General features: G+C 38.7%; 1 protein-coding gene across 1 annotated transcript in view; it reads right to left on the bottom strand.

Moving 5' to 3' along the window:
- NCOA1 (nuclear receptor coactivator 1) overlaps positions 1 to 20,196 on the bottom strand; it is a 238,721-nt gene that overhangs the window by 16,530 nt on the left and 201,995 nt on the right. Inside the window, exons 20-22 of the mRNA XM_036262485.1 lie at positions 13,015 to 13,116; positions 10,021 to 10,423; positions 3,026 to 3,200 (exon numbers count right to left, since the gene is read on the bottom strand). Of these exons, the coding sequence (XP_036118378.1) occupies positions 3,026 to 3,200; positions 10,021 to 10,423; positions 13,015 to 13,116 (680 nt within the window). The remainder of the gene's footprint in view (positions 1 to 3,025; positions 3,201 to 10,020; positions 10,424 to 13,014; positions 13,117 to 20,196) is intronic.

Here is a 20,196-nt window from a genome sequence, read left to right as displayed (position 1 = left end):
AAAAAGAATCACATTATACTGTCTCTGAACACATCATTCTATTTAATGATTCTTTGTTTTATCTATTACTTCTCTTCACCCTACTCCTCTCACCTAGACTCTTGGTAACTTGATAGCAGGGCTATTTCCCCGTTCCTTGTGATACCCTGCACTGTGCAACAGAGACAGTGCGTGGTCACAAAATATATGCTGCCTGTGTTACTAATAAGCTTCTACATATGAACCAAATAAGCAAGTGTGAATGTTTGAAGAGTTGGTGATAATTATTTTCTTTCTCAAATGATTTGGGAAAGTCAAAGTTCACAGAAACGGCTGAAGTACAACAAAACTCAAGTCCACATCTGAATCTGAATCCAAGAAGTGACTTAGGTAGGAAAAGGAAATCTGCACTCATTTGTTCAAGAGACATATATTAAGTCTTACCTGTTCTAGAGTAAATAAAATGAAGCCCTTACTCTTATGAGGATTATGTTTTAGTTGGAGAGACAGATCATAAATAAACAAACTAACATACCATCTGTCAAGTGTTAAACACTGAAGAAGGGAAAGGGAAGGCGGGGGGGGGGGTGTTGCTTTAGAACTGATGGTCAGGGAAGTTTACTATGGTGACATTCAATATCTATGTTTAACAAGGTGACGTTAAGTAGACTTGAAGTGTGAGAGAGCAAAGCATGACTACTGAGAAAACATTCCAGCAGAGCGATTTAAAAATGCAAAGGTCCTGAGTTTGCAATGTACTTGGCACATCTGAGGTACAGAAGAATAAACAGAAGCCAGTGTGGCAGGCTGAGTGATGAGAATAGCAGATGAGGTCAGAGAAGTACCTAGGAGCAGGATTAAGTGCGGTTTTACAGCCCTATATTGTACGTTGAGTAAGCTGGAGAGTTTTGAATAAAGGACTGACACACTACCTTGTGTTTTAAAAAGCATCGCTCTGGCTGAAGATTGCTGTAGTGGAGCAAGGGTGGATGCTTGGAGACAGGAGGCTACTGCAATGGGCCAGGGAAAAGAGGACGGTGGCCTGCATCAAAGTGTGCAAGTGGGACAGCTAACAAGTGAGAGCTGCTAAGATGACATTTTGGCTGATGGAATATTTGATGTGGGATGTAAGAAAAAGAGAAAAGGTGTTTTTTTTTTTTTATCCTCACCCGAGGATATTTTTCCATTTTTTGTACAGATAGAGTGGGAGGGAGAGAGAGGAAGGGAGAGAGAGAGAGAAACATCGAAGTGAAAGGGACACATCGAGTGGCTGCCACCCGCACGACCAACCAGGGCTGGGGACAAACTGCAACCGAAGTACGTGCCCTTAGTGGGAACCGAACCCGGGTCTCTCCGGACTGCAGGCCGACGCTCTAACCGCTGAGCCAAACTGGCCAGGGCGAGAAAAGGTGTTTTTTGAATAACTGAAAAAATGGAGCTGTTTACTGAGATGGGGAAAAGTAGAAGAGGAGCATGTTTTAGGAAGAATGTCACTTAGTTTTCATCATGTTGTTCGAGATGCCTATAAGACTTCTATGTGAAGATGTCGATTAGACAGTTGTATATACAGTATGGTGTTCAGGGAAGAAGTCTGGGCTAGAGATTTGTATCTGGGAGTCACAGCACAGAGACAGCACGTATGGCAATAAGATTGGGTGATATAACCAAGGGAGTAGATATGGGGAAGAGATCCTTGAAGGAGCTCTGTGGCCCTCAAATGGAGATCAGGGAGATGAGAAAATTGAGAGAATAGGAGGGTCACATTTCAAGAGGAAAGTTGTTCCAGAAACCAAATGAAGAAAGAGTGCCAAGAAAGAATAAATTCTTGACTATGTCAAGTTCTAGCGATGCTCACTGCTCTTGACATAATGACCTTGACAAGAATACTTCTGGTGGAGTGGTAGGGATGAAAAGTCTGGTTGGTTCAAGAAGGAATGGGAGGAAAGGGAGTGACAGAGTATAGTCTTTTAATGAATTTAATTGTCAAGGGGAACAGACCTGTCAGCATGACTGTTTTTTTTCAAGCCACATTTAAATGCTAAGTGTAGCTATGGAGCAAGAGTTTAAGCTGAATTTCATTAGGAGCACTTTGCCAAGCACAGGTGCGAAAAAGGGAGAGCTGGGCAAGGAAGTTGAGAGTGCCTATAGGGAGTAATTACAATGACAGACCATGAAATCTTAAGTGGATTTAGGAAGCTGGGATTAGGATACATTAGGAGACTAAATTCTTCTTGCATGTTATGTAGACAGTTCCATTTCTACCTAATTTATACCCAGTACCAATTGAGAGCTACACAGTTTTTTACAGTCTTCACTGAGAGCTACATAGTTCTCTCACAAAATTTCCTCTTTCACCTTTCAGTGAACTTTAAGAGAATATGGTCTTGAGTTTTCAACTTTAACTGCCTTACTTATTATGCTGTCAGATCAAATGGCTTCCTTGTCATTAGAACCAAATTAAAACCCTTAAAAATCTCAAATGATGTGTGAAAAGTTCATCAGCCAGGATTTGGGGGGAAATTACTTTAGTGAGATAATTCTAAGGAAAATGGGCAAGATGGGGACATTGAAAATCTAGATTCAAAAAGCTGGGTAAGGCAGAATGACTCAAGAAGCCTTGAAACCATTAAAAATACTGAGAAGAGTGAAACCTGTCTGAATTCAACTCTATTGAATTTTAACATTTTCATTCTTGCTTTATATTTTTAAGTAAGTGCTTTTGTAAAGAAAGACTTTTTTATAAGTACCCATTACTACACCTGTTCCAGGGAACTTCTGTTCCTCAAGTTCTATTCTCTAGGTGTGCTGGGGTGGGATGAAAGATTGAGGGACACTAGACTACAGTTTCTCTACTGTAAACACACAAATTTGCCTTGTGAATCACTCAAAGGATTTAAAAATCATCATTTTTCTTTGCTAATAACATAAAATTCAGTTCTTTGAATTTTCAAATTGCAATAGCCAATAACCTTCTATTTAGATTGTGAAGGAATGGCTGTTTTTATGTGCAGAGTATCAGGGATGCTTGAGGAACAAACTGTCTTACTTGTTGTTTCCCATTGCTCCTTGCTGCCAGGCCTTCATGTCTGGTGACTGGTAGCCAGAAGCAGGTGAAGTCTGCTGGAGCAGAGAGCTCTGAGGAGGAGGGATTGGCATCGGCACCATGGAGCTCCCAGGGCTCAGAGATGGAGCAAAGGTGGTCTCACCTTGGGGAACCATTCCTGCAAATGAACACAAATTAACTTATGTGAATACACTATACATTTATTAACTCACAAGGATCTTTAGAAATATCCTAATCAATAGAACAGAAAATAAAATTCTGTTTCTTAAAAATAAGGCAGGAAATTTCAGTATAAAGAGACAGATAAATAAACATATAAAATAAGTTTGGAAGAGTATTTTCTATTCTAAGATGCTGACTTGCATACCAGGATTACATGTGATTTTTTTCCCTGTTCTATCTTACTTACATGAATTTCTAAGGGCCAAAACACATATGAACATACATGACAGATTACTTGTGTAATAAAGATAAGTTGAAAAAGCAAAGATAAGAACCACTCATGTGTGAAATGAAAAATGAGTTTTGTTAGCCACTCCTCTTCAGTCATCTTTGTGTGCTCTTGACTTCCTAGCCTTTTTCTTTTTCTTTTTTTGCTTTATTGAGATATAAACTACATAGCATCAAATTCACCCACTGAACTGCACAACTCAATGTTTGTAAATAAATTTATTGAGTTACACAACCATCACCACAGTCCAGTTTATACATTTTCATCATCTCCATATTCACTGTGCCTGTGTATAAACAATCACACTACTACTACCTCTAGCCTTTAGGCAACCACTGCTCTGCTTTCCATCTCTACCAATCTGCCTCTTTTTTGAAAATTACATATAAACATAATCATGAGGTGTTCTGTGTCTGGCTTCTTTCACTTAGCATACTATTTTTGAGCTTCAATCATTCTGTAGCAGTTAACAGTAATTTGTTCCTTTTTATTCAGACTATTTATTGATTAAACTATTGAAAATCAATTGACCATTAAAGTCAATCATTCTGTTGCAGTGATCCATATGTCTATACTTGTACCAATACCACAGTGTCTTAATTGTTGTAACTTTATGGAAAGTTTTAAAACTGGTAGTCATCCAACTTTGTGTCTTGGCTACCCCTTTGCATTTCCATATAAATTTTAGGAGAAGCTTGTCAATTTCTTCAAAAAGCATGTTTTTGTTTTTTTAAATCCTCACCTGAGCATATGTTTACTGATTTTAGAGAGAGAAGAAGAGAGAGTGAAATATTGATCAGTTACCTCCCATTTGTGCCCTGACCAATGATCAAACCTGCAACCCTGACCAGGAATTGAACCCGAAACCTTTTGGGGTATGGGATGATGCTCCAACCAACTGGGTCACCTAGACAGGGCTTGTTTATTGATAGGAACTGCACTGAATTATAAGATAAATTTGAAATGAATTACTGTAGTTTCAAATATTTTTTTCTCTAATTTCTACTGCTGTATCTTTTTTTTTTTTTAATTTTTTTTTTATCCTCACCCGAGGACATTTTCCCATTTTTTACTCAGATAGAGAGGGAAGGAGAGAGAGGAAGAGAGAGAAACATCGACGTGAAAGGAACACATCCAGTGGCCGCCACCCACATGAACCAACCAGGGCCGGGGACAAACTGCAGCCAAGGCACATGCCCCTAGGGGGAACCGAACCCGGGTCTCTGTGGACCGCAGGCCGACGCTCTAACCGCTGAGTCAAACCGGCCAGGGCTCTACTGCTGTATCTTCAAGTTCACTATTTTTTTTTCTTTGTAATGTCTAATCTGTGTCTTATCCCATTCAGTATACTTTTCATCTCAGACATTATAGTTTTCATCTCCAGAAGTTTGATTTTGGATTTTTTAATATTATCCATACCTTGACTTAACATGTTCAAGCTTTCCTCTAACTTCTTGAACATACAAAATAAATGCAGAATTTATAATTGTCTTAACATCCCCATCTATTAGTTCTATCACCTGTGTAATTTCTAGGTTGGTTTTGATGGGCTGATTTTTCCCCTCATTATTGGCTATATTTTCCTGCTTCTTTGCTTGCCTGGTAATTTAAAAAAATGATTCCAGACATTGTGAATTTTACCTTGTTAGGTGCTCAATTTAAAAAATTCCTTTGCATATTTTTGACATTTGTCAGGGTTATGGTTACATGAAAACAGTTTAATTCTTTTGGGTGTTGTGCTTAAAGAGACAAGAGCAGACAAAGTTCAGTCTTGCTCATTACTGAGGCAAAACCCTTCTGAGTATTCCGCCTGACACTCCATGAATTATGAACTTTCTATTCTGGCTGGTGGGAAGAGGTATTGGCTGTGTGTGTGAACTTTTTTTTTTAATATCCTCACCCGAGAACATTTTTCCCATTTTTTGTTTGGATAGAGTGGGAGGGAGAGAGAGGGGGGGAGGGAGGGAGGGAGGGGGAGAGAGAGAGAGAGAGAGAGAGAGAGAAACATCGATGTGAAAGGGACACATCAAGTGGCTGCCACCTGCACGACCAACCAGGGCTGGGGACAAACTGCAACTGAGGTACGCGCCCTTAGCGGGAACCGAACCCGGGTCTCTCAGGACCGCAGGCTGACGCTCTAACCGCTGAGCCAAACCGGCCAGGGCTAATTTATTTTTTTATCCTCACTTGAGGATATTTTTTTTGCATTTACCTTGAGATAGAGCAGGAGAGAGAAGGGGAGGAAGAGAGAGAGAGAAACATTGACGTGAGAGAGACACATCGAGTGGTCACCACCCACACAACCCCATTGGGCTGGCGACAAACCACAACCAAGGTACGTGCCCTTTGTAGGAACTGAACCTGAGCCACTCTGGTCCGCGGGCCGACACTCTAAATGCCGAGTCAAACCAGCCAGGGCAAGATTTTATAAATAAAGCTATATTTTTTCCTTGCTATTTCTGCCATATGTAATTTAATCTCTGGTAAATAATTCTGACTTAGAATACAGACAATATTTTTTTTCTATTTATAAAAGTGGGACTCTACAGGGTGGGTTATTTTCCCATTCATGTTAACCATTTTCATATATGTTGACTGCCTTTGAATAAATTCTATATTTTAAATTTCAACTATTTTGGTTGTGAGCCTTAATAAACACTTGTCTGTTACTAATGTATTTTTTACCTTATTTATGATAAAATAATTTCTTTCATAAAAACTATATATTTGAAGGGGAAAAGATACTTATCACACTCTGGATATTACCCTGTGGGATCAAAGTAAACAGTAAATAAGAGACTGCAAATACATCGCCATGCTTTTTGACATTTCTTTCTGGCTTTATCTCACATCTTAACTGCCATGTTTTCCTTATCAGATGACCTAGTTTTAGTAGAAAGAACCAGCCTATCAATAAAGAATTGGAAAGGTGGTTAGAGTTCCAGTCCCAGTTCTGCCAATACAAAGACCTCGAATTCCTTGAATCAGACAATCTAATTTAAAAAGTCTACAATTCCATCTTTGCCTAGACTACGTTAACTTTGCCTAGCCACTTGTTAACTTAGCTGCCTTTATTTTTAAACAGCAAGTTTCTTGAGTAAGCAAAGTGTGATATTTCAATCTCTTTCTCAGGCGCTTAGCACAGTAGTTGGGTGGGGGTGGGGAGTAGATACTTAATGAATCTTCGAAGAAATACATGGAATGTATTTCTCAATGAAGGCTCATAACTGGAGTGTCAGGGAAGGTTTCTTAGAGGAGGTAACTCTGAGAGAAGGAAGTAACAGGAATGATACAGGTGAGGGAAATGGGTTGACACTCAACCACTGAGCCACACTGGCCAGGCTAGGGAAGGATATTTTAGACAGAGGGTACAAGATGATCAGAATCCTAGAAGTAAAAGGGAACAAGGTGTGTATTCTTTCTTGGAACCCGAGAAGTTTGTTATAGCTGGAACACTGAGATATGGAAGAAGGTGAAGTGGAGTTGGTGAGTCTAACTTTGGACATGTTGAGTTTGGGGTGTTGGTGGAAAACTGAAGTATGTCTGTCCGGTAGGCAACTGTACATGAGCTGAGAGATCTGGTGTAGAGATAGAGAACAGAATCATCAGCATGAAGAGGTCACTGAAGCTACAGGAGCAGATGAGACCAATGAGAGGAGTGGGTGGAAGGGTTTGTTCACAAGGAATTCATGAAGGGGGCACAATATTTTTAAAAAATATCCCTCATATTTACTTAGAATATTGCCTTTGTATAAAATAATTCTTTAAAAGCCTAATTATGTTCTAGTGTACTCATCTTCATTAGCATAATAGCCTAGGAAAAATTTCTATTTTCAGTAATAAAAGGAAGCATACTCTGCCATTACTGTTACCTATATGTTCCTTCAGTTACTTTGGGCCTATATTAAGCTGAAAGAAGCCAAAACAATGGACTAAAGCTAAGTTAATGCATTCATCTTTTGGTTTTACTATCACCAATTAACACAGATCAGCAAACTTTTTCTGCGAAGGGCCAAATAATAAATATTTTTGGTTTTGCAAGTAATAAGGTTTCTGTAACAACTACAGAATTCTGTTGTGTGAAACCAGCTGTAGATGATATATAAACTAATGAGCATGGCTGTGTTCCAATAAAACTTTATTTACAGAAATGTGGTGGCTTTTCTCTTTTTCTTTTCCCTGAGAAGGCTTGCTTTGAAAAGGTTGCAACTTTTCCAGAACTTGCATGTGTACCAACACAAAACCTGGTCTTGAAGCCTTCTACTAGGCTGCTGATCATACTGGAGCAAGTTTTTACCTTAGAGCAGTGGAAGAAATTATAAACATTTTATCTTTAAGTGTTCTTATGCTATCCAGAAGAACTAACATCTCCCCTCTATTATTTTAAAGCAGTTTATGGAAGAACTGAAAGTTCTGCCATTTCATTTCAGTCTGCAACTTGGATGAAACTACTGTTCTCTCCACTGTACCCAGCTTCTGGGTTTTGTTTGTAGCATTACTGCCGGCTTTATCAAAGAAAAATTCTTATTTTGTGAAAGGAATTTTTTGTCAATCAAAAGTTGGGCTGGAACAAAAATCTGGGTACCAGATACAGCACCCATGGTGGGTGGCAACTCATCCGGTTACATCGCATGGGGAAGAGGAAGGCCCGCCCACTCATTACCTGTCACTGTGTTCTATATATTGACATGCAAGAGATCAAAGACTAGACCCACAACCCTGAAAGAAATCTTGTCAACGTCGAGGAAGTGGGGCTTTGAAGCACTGCTTTTCCAGGTGGCTTTGTTAAAGGAACTAAAGCAGGATAGGAAGTTCTCCTTCATCAGCTTTCCAGAGAAGAGGTGTTAAAGGAAAGAGCATGACTGAAAATTGACAGAAGTACTATTTTTTATAAAAGAAAAAAAATCCTTAGGGTATTTATTAATGTTTGGCTTACTTGTAGCTGGTCTCCCCGTACCCACGAATAAGATAAATCTTTTGATTTATGGCTCTGCAATCAATATCATGCCATGTTGGCTAGGTTGAGATTTTACAAGAGGAAGGGGTAAACAGGCAACTATAGAAGCTTCTGATGTTGCAGAAAGTACTTCTGCAAGCTAGAGTAAAGTGAAAAGGCCTTGTCAAATTCTTTGCCTACAGAAGTCGTAAGAAATAAAACTCTTTTGGAAGGCCACTCCTGTTCAGACAATCTTATAATGAAAATGTGGATTTATAGTCCTTCTGTTGCCTACACAGACAGTATTAGAGATACAAACCAGCCAAAGATGACTTCATTGTCTTGAAAACAAGGGAACTGATGTGGCATAATTTTGATTAAAATGTCTTAGAGAATTCTGGTGCTCTCTGATACAAGTCTCCCTACACGTAATTTGATAGTCAAAGGATTATAGCACTGGTTGCTATAAGGATGAAAAGTCTAAATTAATTTGGCTGTCAAAGTTGATGAGCATATTGCCATGTCAAAAATCTCTAAATAACTTCACCATTTTATTCCAGTCAAAAAGCTGCCTTCCCATTGATATTCATGTTTATTTTTTTTTTATCCTCACCCGAGGACATTTTTCCATTTTTTGTTCAGGTAGAGTGGGAGGGAGAGAGAGGAACAGAGAGAGAGAGAGAGAAACATCGATGTGAAAGGAACACATCGAGTGGCTGCCACCCGCACGACCGACCAGGGCCGGGGACAAACTGCAACCGAGGTACGCGCCCTTAGCGGGAACCGAACCCGGGTCTCTCAGGACCGCAGGCTGACGCTCTAACCGCTGAGCCAAACCGGCCAGGGCGATATTCATGTTTAAACAGCTTAACATTTACCTTTTCTTTCACTTATAAAGTCAAGGAATTTATTTCAATTTTTTCAGGAATTGTCCATTAATTTTGTGTCAAAGTTTGATTAAGCCTGATGGATTAATCAAAGGTGTTTTATTGCCACTACCTATTAGAGTCTCAAAGTGATACGAGTAAAAAAAGATATCATCACCTGGACAAAGAGGATGTGAGAGTGTGCAAATGAAAGATTAAGAAAGAAAAAACCTTTTGGAAGCCAGAGAGTTGCCTAGTATTGCAGGAATAGCTTACAACCTAAGCAGCTGAGTGGTGACACCAATGGGAAGTCTGAGATACTTTGTGAAGATTGACTATCCTTAGGTAAACTATCAGAGTTTTCAACATAATAAAAGAAACTGTATCCAAATTATGAGTTAATGTATTTAAATCCATTGTGTGAAATAAACTTTCATTAGATTGTTGTAAGTATTCATGAGAGAAAGTAAGAAAATAAGAGAATGTACTTTGCAGACATGTCCTTATATATCCTCTAATTTAATAATATCAGCCATCAAAGAGAGATACGAGCCTCAAATCATTCAAGCATTTACTGGCAAAAGGTGAGTCTGGAACCTGGACCTCCTGACTCCCATGTCAGTGTCCTTCTTTAGCACTGCTTCAACGTCACTGAACTGAAGCACACATAAAGAGAGACCTGTGCGCAGTACTTATAAAAGCAACAATGCTGTGATCCTCATACCTGATCCTGGATACTGGAAGACATTCTGCTGCATCTGAGGATTGATTCCAGCCCCAAACTGTCCTCCCATGTTTCCTGCCATGCCTCTGTTCACCATGCTATTGCGGTTGGCCAAGGTTGCCTCAGGATTTGCTGCCAGTTGTGAAAATGGGCTGGTAGAAGCGGGTGGGGTTCCTGGATTTGTACCGTAGTTTGGTGGGTAGGGGAACTGCTGCGGAGCACCCTGAGGAAGACGGGGGTTCCCCATTTGCACTGGCAGTCCAGATGAGGGAGGGAGGTTGTTCCCAAAGCTTTGTTGCCTCATAAGCATGGCTCTTTGCTGCTGTATTAGCTGCCTCTGTCGGTGCTGTTGGCTGTATAGTTCCCGCTGGCGCTGGGCCAACATCTGGGCATTCAGGGGTGGCTGCAAAGGAGGAAAAATTCTTCACTTATTAATATTATTATAATCTCTACCTACGAAAGGTTACAAGATAAAGCCTAGTAGCTTGGGGCAACAAAATATGTAGCAACTACCAGTGTACAAAGAAAAATAAAACTGAAAAGGAACAAAAACCTCAAGTAATAATCACAGGAGATAAAATGAATTAGGTTAAAGGTAGCTGAGCTCTGGCCAGTTTGGCTCAGCGTTAGAGTGTCATCCCGCAGACCAACGAGTCGTGGGTTTGATTCCAGCCAAGGGCACATACATCAGTTGGGGTTTGTTGCTGGTCCTGGTCAGGGTTGTGTAGGAGGCAACCAGTCAGTGTGTCCCTCTCTCACATTGATGTTTTTCTCTCTCTCTACCCCCCTCCCACTCTATCTGAAGATATTTGAGAAAATATCCTCAGGTGAGGATTAAAAAAAAAAGGTAGCTGAGAAGTGCTAAAACAATATCATGACCATTAAAATGGGTTAAATGCAAAATCTCAAAAAGTGACACAGAACTGAGGAAAGTCAAAGAAGTATACATTGATTAGTATTGTAATACAGGTCATAAAAAGTTGTTTAAGGAAACATGAAAACCATAAAGAAGAGAAAGAAATGTGATGGATGACTTCTACCTTATCTCACATTAGGTTGTTAGGAGATTTTTTTCTTTTCCATTTCTAAAAATTTTACAGTGTCCTCCTTTTCACACTGAATAATTTATTCCACTTTACTTAAATAAATAAAATGAGATTATAGGTGGGTTTTTTTTCCTATATTCTTCTCAGTATTTTCAAAATTATCTATAATGAACATGTATTATCTTTATAATTTAAAAAAATCTACAAATACCACTAAAAAAGGAAAATTCAGAAATCCAGGATCAAATGACAAATAAATTACTACTAAAAAAAATATTTAATTAGAAATGAAATAATACACAGAAACAAATGGAATCAGCTATTTTTTAAAAATATGCTTTTATTGATTTTTTTTTTAGAGAAAGAAGAAGGGAAAGAGATAGAATCATCAGTGTGAGAGAGAAACATTGATCGGCTACCTTCTACACGCTCCCCACTGGGGATTGAGCCCACAACCGAGGTATGTGCCCTGACTAGGAATCAAACTGGGACCTCTCTCAGTCCATGGGACGATGCTCAATCCACTGAGCCACACCAGTCAGGTGGAACCAGCTATTTTATATCATTGTTGCAGTACAAGACTCTCTAGGTATTAGAGTGTTTTAATAGCTATGGTATTATGAATGAAGAAAGAAGTGGTAAAATTAGGTTGAAATCAGTTTTTGATCTAATTTGCAAAGCAATATGGCATGTCAATAAAGCCTTCCTCAGAAAATATCAATTCAGATTGAAGACCCGATTAAAGCATATGGCTCCATTAAAACTAAACTTGCCAACTAGATATAGTCCGATCTAGAAGAAAGTGTGACATATGCCTTTCTGGTAGAAATTATCTTTATGCAAATTCCAAAATAGGGTCTTATTTCCTTATAATCTAATTACCCTTGCGTGAGCTAACCACTAAGATTTAGGAGACATAGATACCCAAATCTGTATCCATGAAGATGCCAATATCTGCTGCTTACCAACAGTTACTGTCAGTATTTATCCTTTTGGTTAGTGTTGCCCCCAATCCATCTAGGTCCATTTTATGGAGAAAATGAAGAGTTTTGTTTGAATCCCCTCTAAAATCCTTCATCTCCCAAATTTTTGTGTCAATTTGGTTAAGGAAACATAAAAAAGTGGTTAAAGCAAAAATATTAAACTATGTGTGGAAGTTAAGTAGGGAGTGAGAACTAGATAATACTTAGAAGGCCAGCTTTTTAAATTTTTTATCCTCACCCGAGGACATTTTTGCATTCATCTTCAGATAGAGAGGGAGGGAGAGAGAGAGGAAGAGAGAGAGAGAGAGAGAGAGAGAAAGGCTGATGTGAGAGAGACACAATGACTGGTTGCCACCCACATGACCCCAACCAAGGCCGGGGATAAACTGCAACCAAGGTATGTGCCCTTGGCGGAATCTGAACCCGGGACTCTCTGGTCCGTGGGCCGACACTCTAACTGCTGAGCCAAACCAGCCAGGGCAGGCCAGTTCTTTTTATGTTTAACGTTCCAATGGCTCTGGGTTCATGTACAAGAATCATTCAAATAAATAAAAAAACAGAAAATACTGATGCTCAGACAGACTTGAGAACACAAGATAGTGAAGATAACTCAGCAATGTGATGGGGTTTGGATCAGGTTTCAGGTACCATTCACACAGTCTCATATTTTAGGCTTCTTATCACTAGCACTCTTCAGTACAGCAGTAAGAATTTTCTACTTTCTGCTGGAATCTGATAGCAGTGAAAACAATAACAATAAACAAAACAAAGAACCCTCAGCTTTTGATCAAATATCAGTAAGGGATATCACAAGTTCATTATAAATTCATTCTAGAAGAGACCTATACTTATAAACATCATTAAAAGATCAGCTCACCGACCGTTTCAAAGACACTCAAGTCAACACTTCAGGAAACAAGGCTCGGTTAGAAAAGTACTAACAATGTCTGGTTCTCTCACATTACCTGAGGTGTAATTTGCTGCTGAATGCCTGATCTCATATTGATGCCAACAGGAGCATTTGCTGCAAACTGGTTCAAGATAGCTTGCCGATTTTGGTGTATCAACTAGAGAAAAATGAAAAAAAATGAGATATTTCAACATAAAAATATGTAGCACAGACCTTAAAGGTAATATAAAAATTTTATTGATTACTAACAAGTTTTTAGTATTGCACATTTAGTAAGACTATTCCCTATTTTTATTTGCCATAGGCTCGTAATTCCTATCATATATCAAATATTTCTCCCTATACTAAATATGGCAGAGCTTTAAAAGTAGAATACACACACATGCAAATATATATATGCATATAGGTATGTGTGTGAGGCGAACGTGATAACCACTACACTACGGAAACACGTTACAGGTATGTGTGTGTATACTATATTTTCAAATGTTCTGACATAAATGCTCTACCACTAAAACACACACACACACACACACACACATGCTCTGGCTGTTTTGGCGTTTGGAGCGTCGGCCTGCAAACCAAAGGGTCGCGGGTTCACTTCTGGTCAAGGGCATGTACCTTGGTTATAGTTCGATCCCTGGCCCTAGTTGAGGAGGCAACCAATTGGTCTGTCTCTCTCACACTGATGTTTCTCTCTCTCCCTCTCTCTCTCCCCCCTCCCACTCTGTCTAAAAATCAATGGAAAAGTGTTCTCAGGTGAGGATTAAACACACACACACACACACACACACACGCATTTATCATACTTTGATAAAACATGTTAATAATTAGTTATTTCAGGTAAGTGCAAGAAGGGAGAGAAAAGTAACAGCTCTAAGTCATAAAACCATTGTGAGTAAAAAGGTAAGTATGCAATTGGGCACATTCTACAAAGGTCTGGAAGATAAATGGAAAAGTTGAGATACTTCTCACTTGGAGGGTGTCTAACAGGCACATATTTGGGGAAAATCCAATGTGATTTCATTAGCTGAAGAGAATTATGTAAGAACCAAATGGTCTGAGAAAATGGACTATTTATTTAACTGGAAGAAGTAATTACTTTAGACCAGCAGTTCCCAAATTGGTGTTCTAAAAGAACATTGTTCTGCAGGATATTAATAGATGTGCCAGGAAAATAGCATGCTGTGCTGTATTAAGTACTGGAAATGATGGGTTACACAAGGTGAAACAGATTTCTTTACTGCAGTAATTCTATGAGCACATTGTGGATCTCCAAGAAGGGGATATACTATGCAACTTATTTATCACAAATCTTTTTTTCTGACAAATAGCCATTAACAGTATCTACTAGAACAATCTTCTATGAAATGCCGGTTTGGAAGATGCTATCTATATCAGGCTTAGGGTTCCAGGTCACAGACATGCCTTAACTTATCTGGTAATTAAACCAGCATCCTTGGAGGTTATATATCCCTATAAATGATCTATAGCTTAAAGAATTTCTTGCTCAATAATTTGATATGAATAAACTGTCCAGAGAGATAATATTAACAATAATAACAACACTATTTTGTTTATATGATACTTCATAAGTTATAAATTACTTATAAAATACATTGATATAGCCTGGCCAGTATGGCTCAGTGGTTGAGTGTTGACCCATGCACCAAGAGGTCGCCAGTCTGATTCCTGGTCAGGGCACATGCCCAGGTTGTGGGCCAAACACCCAGTGGGGGGCACGTAGGAGCGGCCAATTGATGTTCTCTTTCATCAATGTTTCTATCCCTCTCTCTCCCTCTCCCTTCCTCTCTCTCTAACATGAATTAAAAAAATATTGATATGTATTTGAATATATTATATTTTAATAAATTCTATTTATTTATTTATTTTTTTATCATCCTCACCTGAGGACATTTTTCCATTTTTTGTCCAGGTAGAGTGGGAGGGAGAGAGAGGAACAGAGAGAGAGAGAAACATCGATGTGAAAAGGGACACACCGAGTGGTCGCCACCCGCACAACCAACCAGGGCTAGGGACAAACTGCAACCGAGGCACATGCCACTAGCGGGAACCAAACCCGGGTCTCTCCGGACCGCAGGCTGATGCTCTAACCGCTGAGCCAAACCGGCCAGGGCTATTTTAATAAATTTTATACATTTTAATATACTACATGCAAACTAGAAAGCTCATGAAAGTTTTGTAAGAAAATCAAAGAGCTGTGAACAGTGATTAAATCTTTCATGTCTAAAAAGCTCAATTCTTAATTAGGGTTTCATTCATTTTCTGACTCCCAGAAAACAAACTGAGGCGAGGTGGTGGTGGTGCCGGGAAGCTTGATATAACTTAGTTTTTTTTTTTTTCCTTTACTGATTTTAGAGAGAGAGGAAGTGAGAGGGAGAGACAGAAACATCGATGAGAGAGAACATTGACTGGCTGCCTCCTGCATGCCCCTCCCCCAGGGATCAGGCCCACAACCTGGGCATGTGTCCTGACTGGGATAGAGCTGGCAGCCTCTTGGTGCATGGGTCGACGCTCAACCACTGAGCCGCACTGGCCAGACACAATATAATTTAAATACTAAAATTACAACTTTCAGGCATTGTAGAATAGGATAAAACATTCAGAATCACTTCAAAAATAAAGATACCAACATTATGGTTTTAAAAGTCAAAGGGTCGCTTCAGTATCAAAATCTATATATTTCTTAAATTCAAGAGATCACGGGCATATGTTTAAATAAACTGTTAATTTCATAAAGATTTATCAAAAAAACTCATTGTTCATAGATTGTATATAAAGTTTGAAGGCTACCAAGGTGAGCAGTTTCCATCTTCTGGGAATTCTCTGCGGAGTGGCAGAGCTAATCCAGAACAGTACAATGCACAGTGCTGTGATCCAAATATACAGACATCTACAGCAGCATAGATGACCAACAACTAGCCTATGGCATGAAGGCAGGGACAAAGAACAGGACTGCCCTGGCTAGTCTGCCTCAGCAGTCAGAGCATCAGTCCACGGACCAAAGAGTAGCAGGTTCAATTCCGATCAAGGGTGTGTACCTCAGTTGTGTTTCAGGTAATGTGGGAGGCAACCAATTGATGTGTCTCTCTCACATCTATGGCTTTCTGGCTCTCTCTCTCTCTCCCTCCCTCCCTCTAGTTCTTTCTGAAGATAAATGGAAAAATATCTTCAGGTGAGGATTAAAAAAAAAAAAGAAAGAAAGAACAGGAGTGAGCTCAATGGGACCTTGAAAGGTTAACTTCAAGCAGAAAGAGCAGCAAGTATAAGAAAAAGAGAAGGCAATAAGGATAAGCGAAATACTTTAATACTTGGTGATGCAGAGAAGTAAAACTGACGGGGGAGTGGGAGCTGGGATTCCACATTTATAGCTATATATATATATATCCTTCCAATATATAAAGTTATACATTTGAGATATGGTGACAATTAAGTGGGTGGGGGTGGAGAAAAGATGCTTGAGAAATAGTAAAAATGAAAAACAAAAAACAAAACAACCCTTAGAAAATAAGCTATTTTTAAAACTAGAAGGATTACTCTAAATAGCAGCAATCTACAATCGAGTTCTATTAAAGAAAAATGGATTGATCTCTGCCTATAAAACAACTATTGTTCATGTTTCCCTTCCCTTGACTATCCATGTGTACAACTGTCTCACTCCAACTAGCTTCTTCTAATTACCAAAATGTTACCCATTTTCCAGCAAGTAGGTGAAGTTCTACTTCTTCCAAGGAAGTCTTCCCCAAAGGATCACCATATCCTTTGTCTCCTTGGAAATCTAAATCTTAACCTTTGGAGTTTGGGACATGAAAGGACAGGTTGGTAGTCCTGGGAACACAGTTCAAAAGCCTACAAAGGGCAGGCCAAAAGGCTTGTTGTATTACAAAAGGAAATGCAGGGCTTGTGTCCAGTGGAAGGATACAAACCCAGCCTCCGCATATAAAACACACCCAAACATGTACATGTGTGCATATACACATATACAGTTCAGGATAGCTGTCATTTTGTCTGCCTGAATGGATTTTTTTCAATGCCTTAGTAAGAAGTCTTTCTATAGTAAATCTAAAAGATGATTTTCTGTCCCAGAGGTTCTCAATCAGGGATGATTCTGCTCTCCAAGGGACAACTGGCAATGCCTGAAGACATTTTTGGTTGTTACAACGTGAGGAGGGGTTTCTGCTAGCATCTGGTGGGTAAAGGCCAGAGATGCTGCTGAACATCCTTCATTGCATGAGAAGCCCCCCCCCCCCCCCCAGCAAGAATCACTCAGCCCTAGAATGTTAGTAGTGCCAAGAGTAAGAATCCTGATATAGCCACTGCATACATTCTTGCAAGCCAAAGAGTTTTTTTTGTTTTTTAAAAAAATGAGTTTGGGCCAAACTTATGACATAAGGTGGGGAGCAAGATTTCAAGTGCTCTCCAAGGATTTTTTTAAAAAGAAGCTTATTCTTTTATCAGGCAATTTTTATTGCCAGAAATCTGAAGGTGAAACCTGCTTCTCTGTAGTTTCTGTTCTTTGAACTTAGATCTATTTTCTTGTTGCTTCTATTCTTTATAACAAATTATATCACTTTAACAAATTGATTAAAAGGTTATCAATAGTGTTTCTTACACCAGATCCATATCTTTCTTCAGTACCCTAACAACGAACATATCTGGACGTATACCTTATCTGTTTATCTGTCTTAACTATTACTTCCTCTTCATATATATATATATATTTTTTTATCCTCACCCGAGGATATTTTTCCATTTTTTGTACAGATAGAGTGGGAGGGAGAGAGAGGAAGGGAGAGAGAGAGAGAAACATCGACGTGAAGGGACACATCGAGTGGCTGCCACCCGCACGATCAACCAGGGCCGGGGACAAACTGCAACCGAAGTACGTGCCCTTAGCGGGAACCGAACCCGGGTCTCTCCGGACCGCAGGCCGACGCTCTAACCGCTGAGCCAAACTGGCCAGGGCTTCCTCTTCATATTATTATTATTTTTTGATAGTATGAAGATCATGTCCCTTGCTGGAGAAGAATAAAATAAAACTGGAATAGAATAATTGTATCTTTTGTCAGCCAATATTATACTATTTTCTATAAGCAGTAGACCTACCCATTTTTTGCTGTTGTCTTTTTTTCAAATTGAACTTTATAAGTTCTCACAGGTATTATGAGTATATTTCTTGACTCTTTGCTTATTTGAGATGTAAGCAGACACTATACCTACAGGCTTTAACTTTGTATTTCTTCTTAATCACTAGCTCCTTCCTTCATTTTGCCATCTCAACCAATGCATCTATACTAGTTTCCTAGGGTACTCTTTCTCCTCCTGTCCTCCAGTGGGAAATTATTCTTAACTGTACCATCCAGTCAATGAGATATACTTAAGGTCAAGAGATCATATGTTTTAAAACTGTTCTTAAGATCCATTAAAAAGAAGCAAACTATGATATATATCTGTGGACGTCCCCTTCTCTTCTCAGATCATCAGGCACGATGCTCACTTCCTGACTATTAGAAGCTTACATCTCCTGTGTTTGGCAAGAGAGAAGAGGGTATGAACAACAAGTAAACATGATATCAATCAGTAAGGTAAATGTATTAAAAACACCATGTTATGAATCTGACGTATTCTAGGTAGTAATCCTTTGTCTGTTATATGGGTTTGCAAATATTTTCCCTGAAATAACTTCCCTGAGCCTGTAGCTTGTCTTTCAATCTCATTTATGGTTTTACATTTTAACGCAAACATCAACCTTTTCCTTTATGTCCTCTTTATAAGGGGCCACAGAGCTCTTCTCATATTCACATTTTGGTCATTAACACATCTAGAATTTATTTTTGTATATGGCATGACAAAAGGATCTAATTTAATTCCTCCCCTCGTGGAGAGCTAAATGTACCAGCATTTATTACCAGGCCATCGTTTCCCCACTGCCACTTTTGTCACGTATTAAGTTTCTATATATGTCTAGTGTGTCTCTTGGCTCTCTATTACATTCCAATTAGTAGAACTGTCTATCCTATGGCAGTTCCACAATGTTTTAATTTTAAAAACTTGGCTTTAAATCTTGATATCTGGTAGGGCAAGTTCATCCTCATTCTTCTTTAAGGTTGTATTCATGCTTCCAAAATAAGTTTAGCATCTATATGTCAAATTCCATGCTGAGATTTTTATTGGAATTCCACTGAATTTATAGATTAACTTGAGAATGAATGCTGTCTTTATAATAGCCTTTAAATTAACAAATATCTTTTATCTGGATCTTCTTTTTGACTTTTAATTATGATTTACTTTTGCATATTGTGATATATTTTGAAATTATATTTTCTAATTGGTTGTTGCTAATAAAAAGGATTGTCATTAATTTTTATTTCTTGTTCTTTTATCCAGAAACCTTGCTGAACTTCTCTATTAGTTCTAAGTTCCCTGTAAATTCCCTTGGATTTTCTATGCAAGCAGATGTATTATTTGTAAATTATAATTTTATTTCTTACATATGCTTTCTATATTTCAAAACTCTTAGTAGGATGATGGTATTCTCTTTCCCCCTTCCCTGTACTGATGCAAACTTAGTTAAAATATACAATCTACTTTTAATGAAATTTAAAGTAGAAGGGTCTATGTTTCACTTTAGTTCCCCCATTTGATCCCAACTGTGAATTTACCTATATAATTTTAAATAGTTTATTTAAATCTTAATTTCTTGATTTTATCAGGTACTGTTATTGCCAACACAGCCATTTACTCTCTTCTTCCTCCTTGATGACAGAATTTAGAATTTTATTCAGCTAATTATCCCAAATCACAGATCTCCAGGAGTACTCTAAGTCAATTCTTGCCAGCAGTCGATTAAGGGTGTGCATGTGACTCAATTCTAGCTAGCCAGACATGGGAGGAAATTTTTTCTTTCTTTTTCTTTTTTCGGGGGTAGGTGGTGGTGGATGGAGGAAGAAGGGATACCAGTCGTTTGAAAAAGTTTCATGGCTTTTAAAACAAGATGCATAGGAAAGACATAGTCTTGTTTTCCATGCTAGTTTTGTTTGCATGTGGTATTTGTAACTATGGCAGCCATTTTTTCTAGTTGCCAAGGATCACAGGGTAAAAAGACAGAAAGAACCTGGGTCCTTGACAATATCCTTGAGTTTCTGAAGTAACCACACCTGGACATGTCTCTATTTTGCATCATCTCAATATCTGAGTCAAGATATTTTTTTTTTGC

Source organism: Molossus molossus, unplaced genomic scaffold, assembly GCF_014108415.1.
Source record: "Molossus molossus isolate mMolMol1 unplaced genomic scaffold, mMolMol1.p scaffold_m16_p_15, whole genome shotgun sequence".
Taxonomy (NCBI): domain Eukaryota; kingdom Metazoa; phylum Chordata; class Mammalia; order Chiroptera; family Molossidae; genus Molossus; species Molossus molossus.
This window is presented reverse-complemented; position numbering and strand designations above follow the sequence as displayed.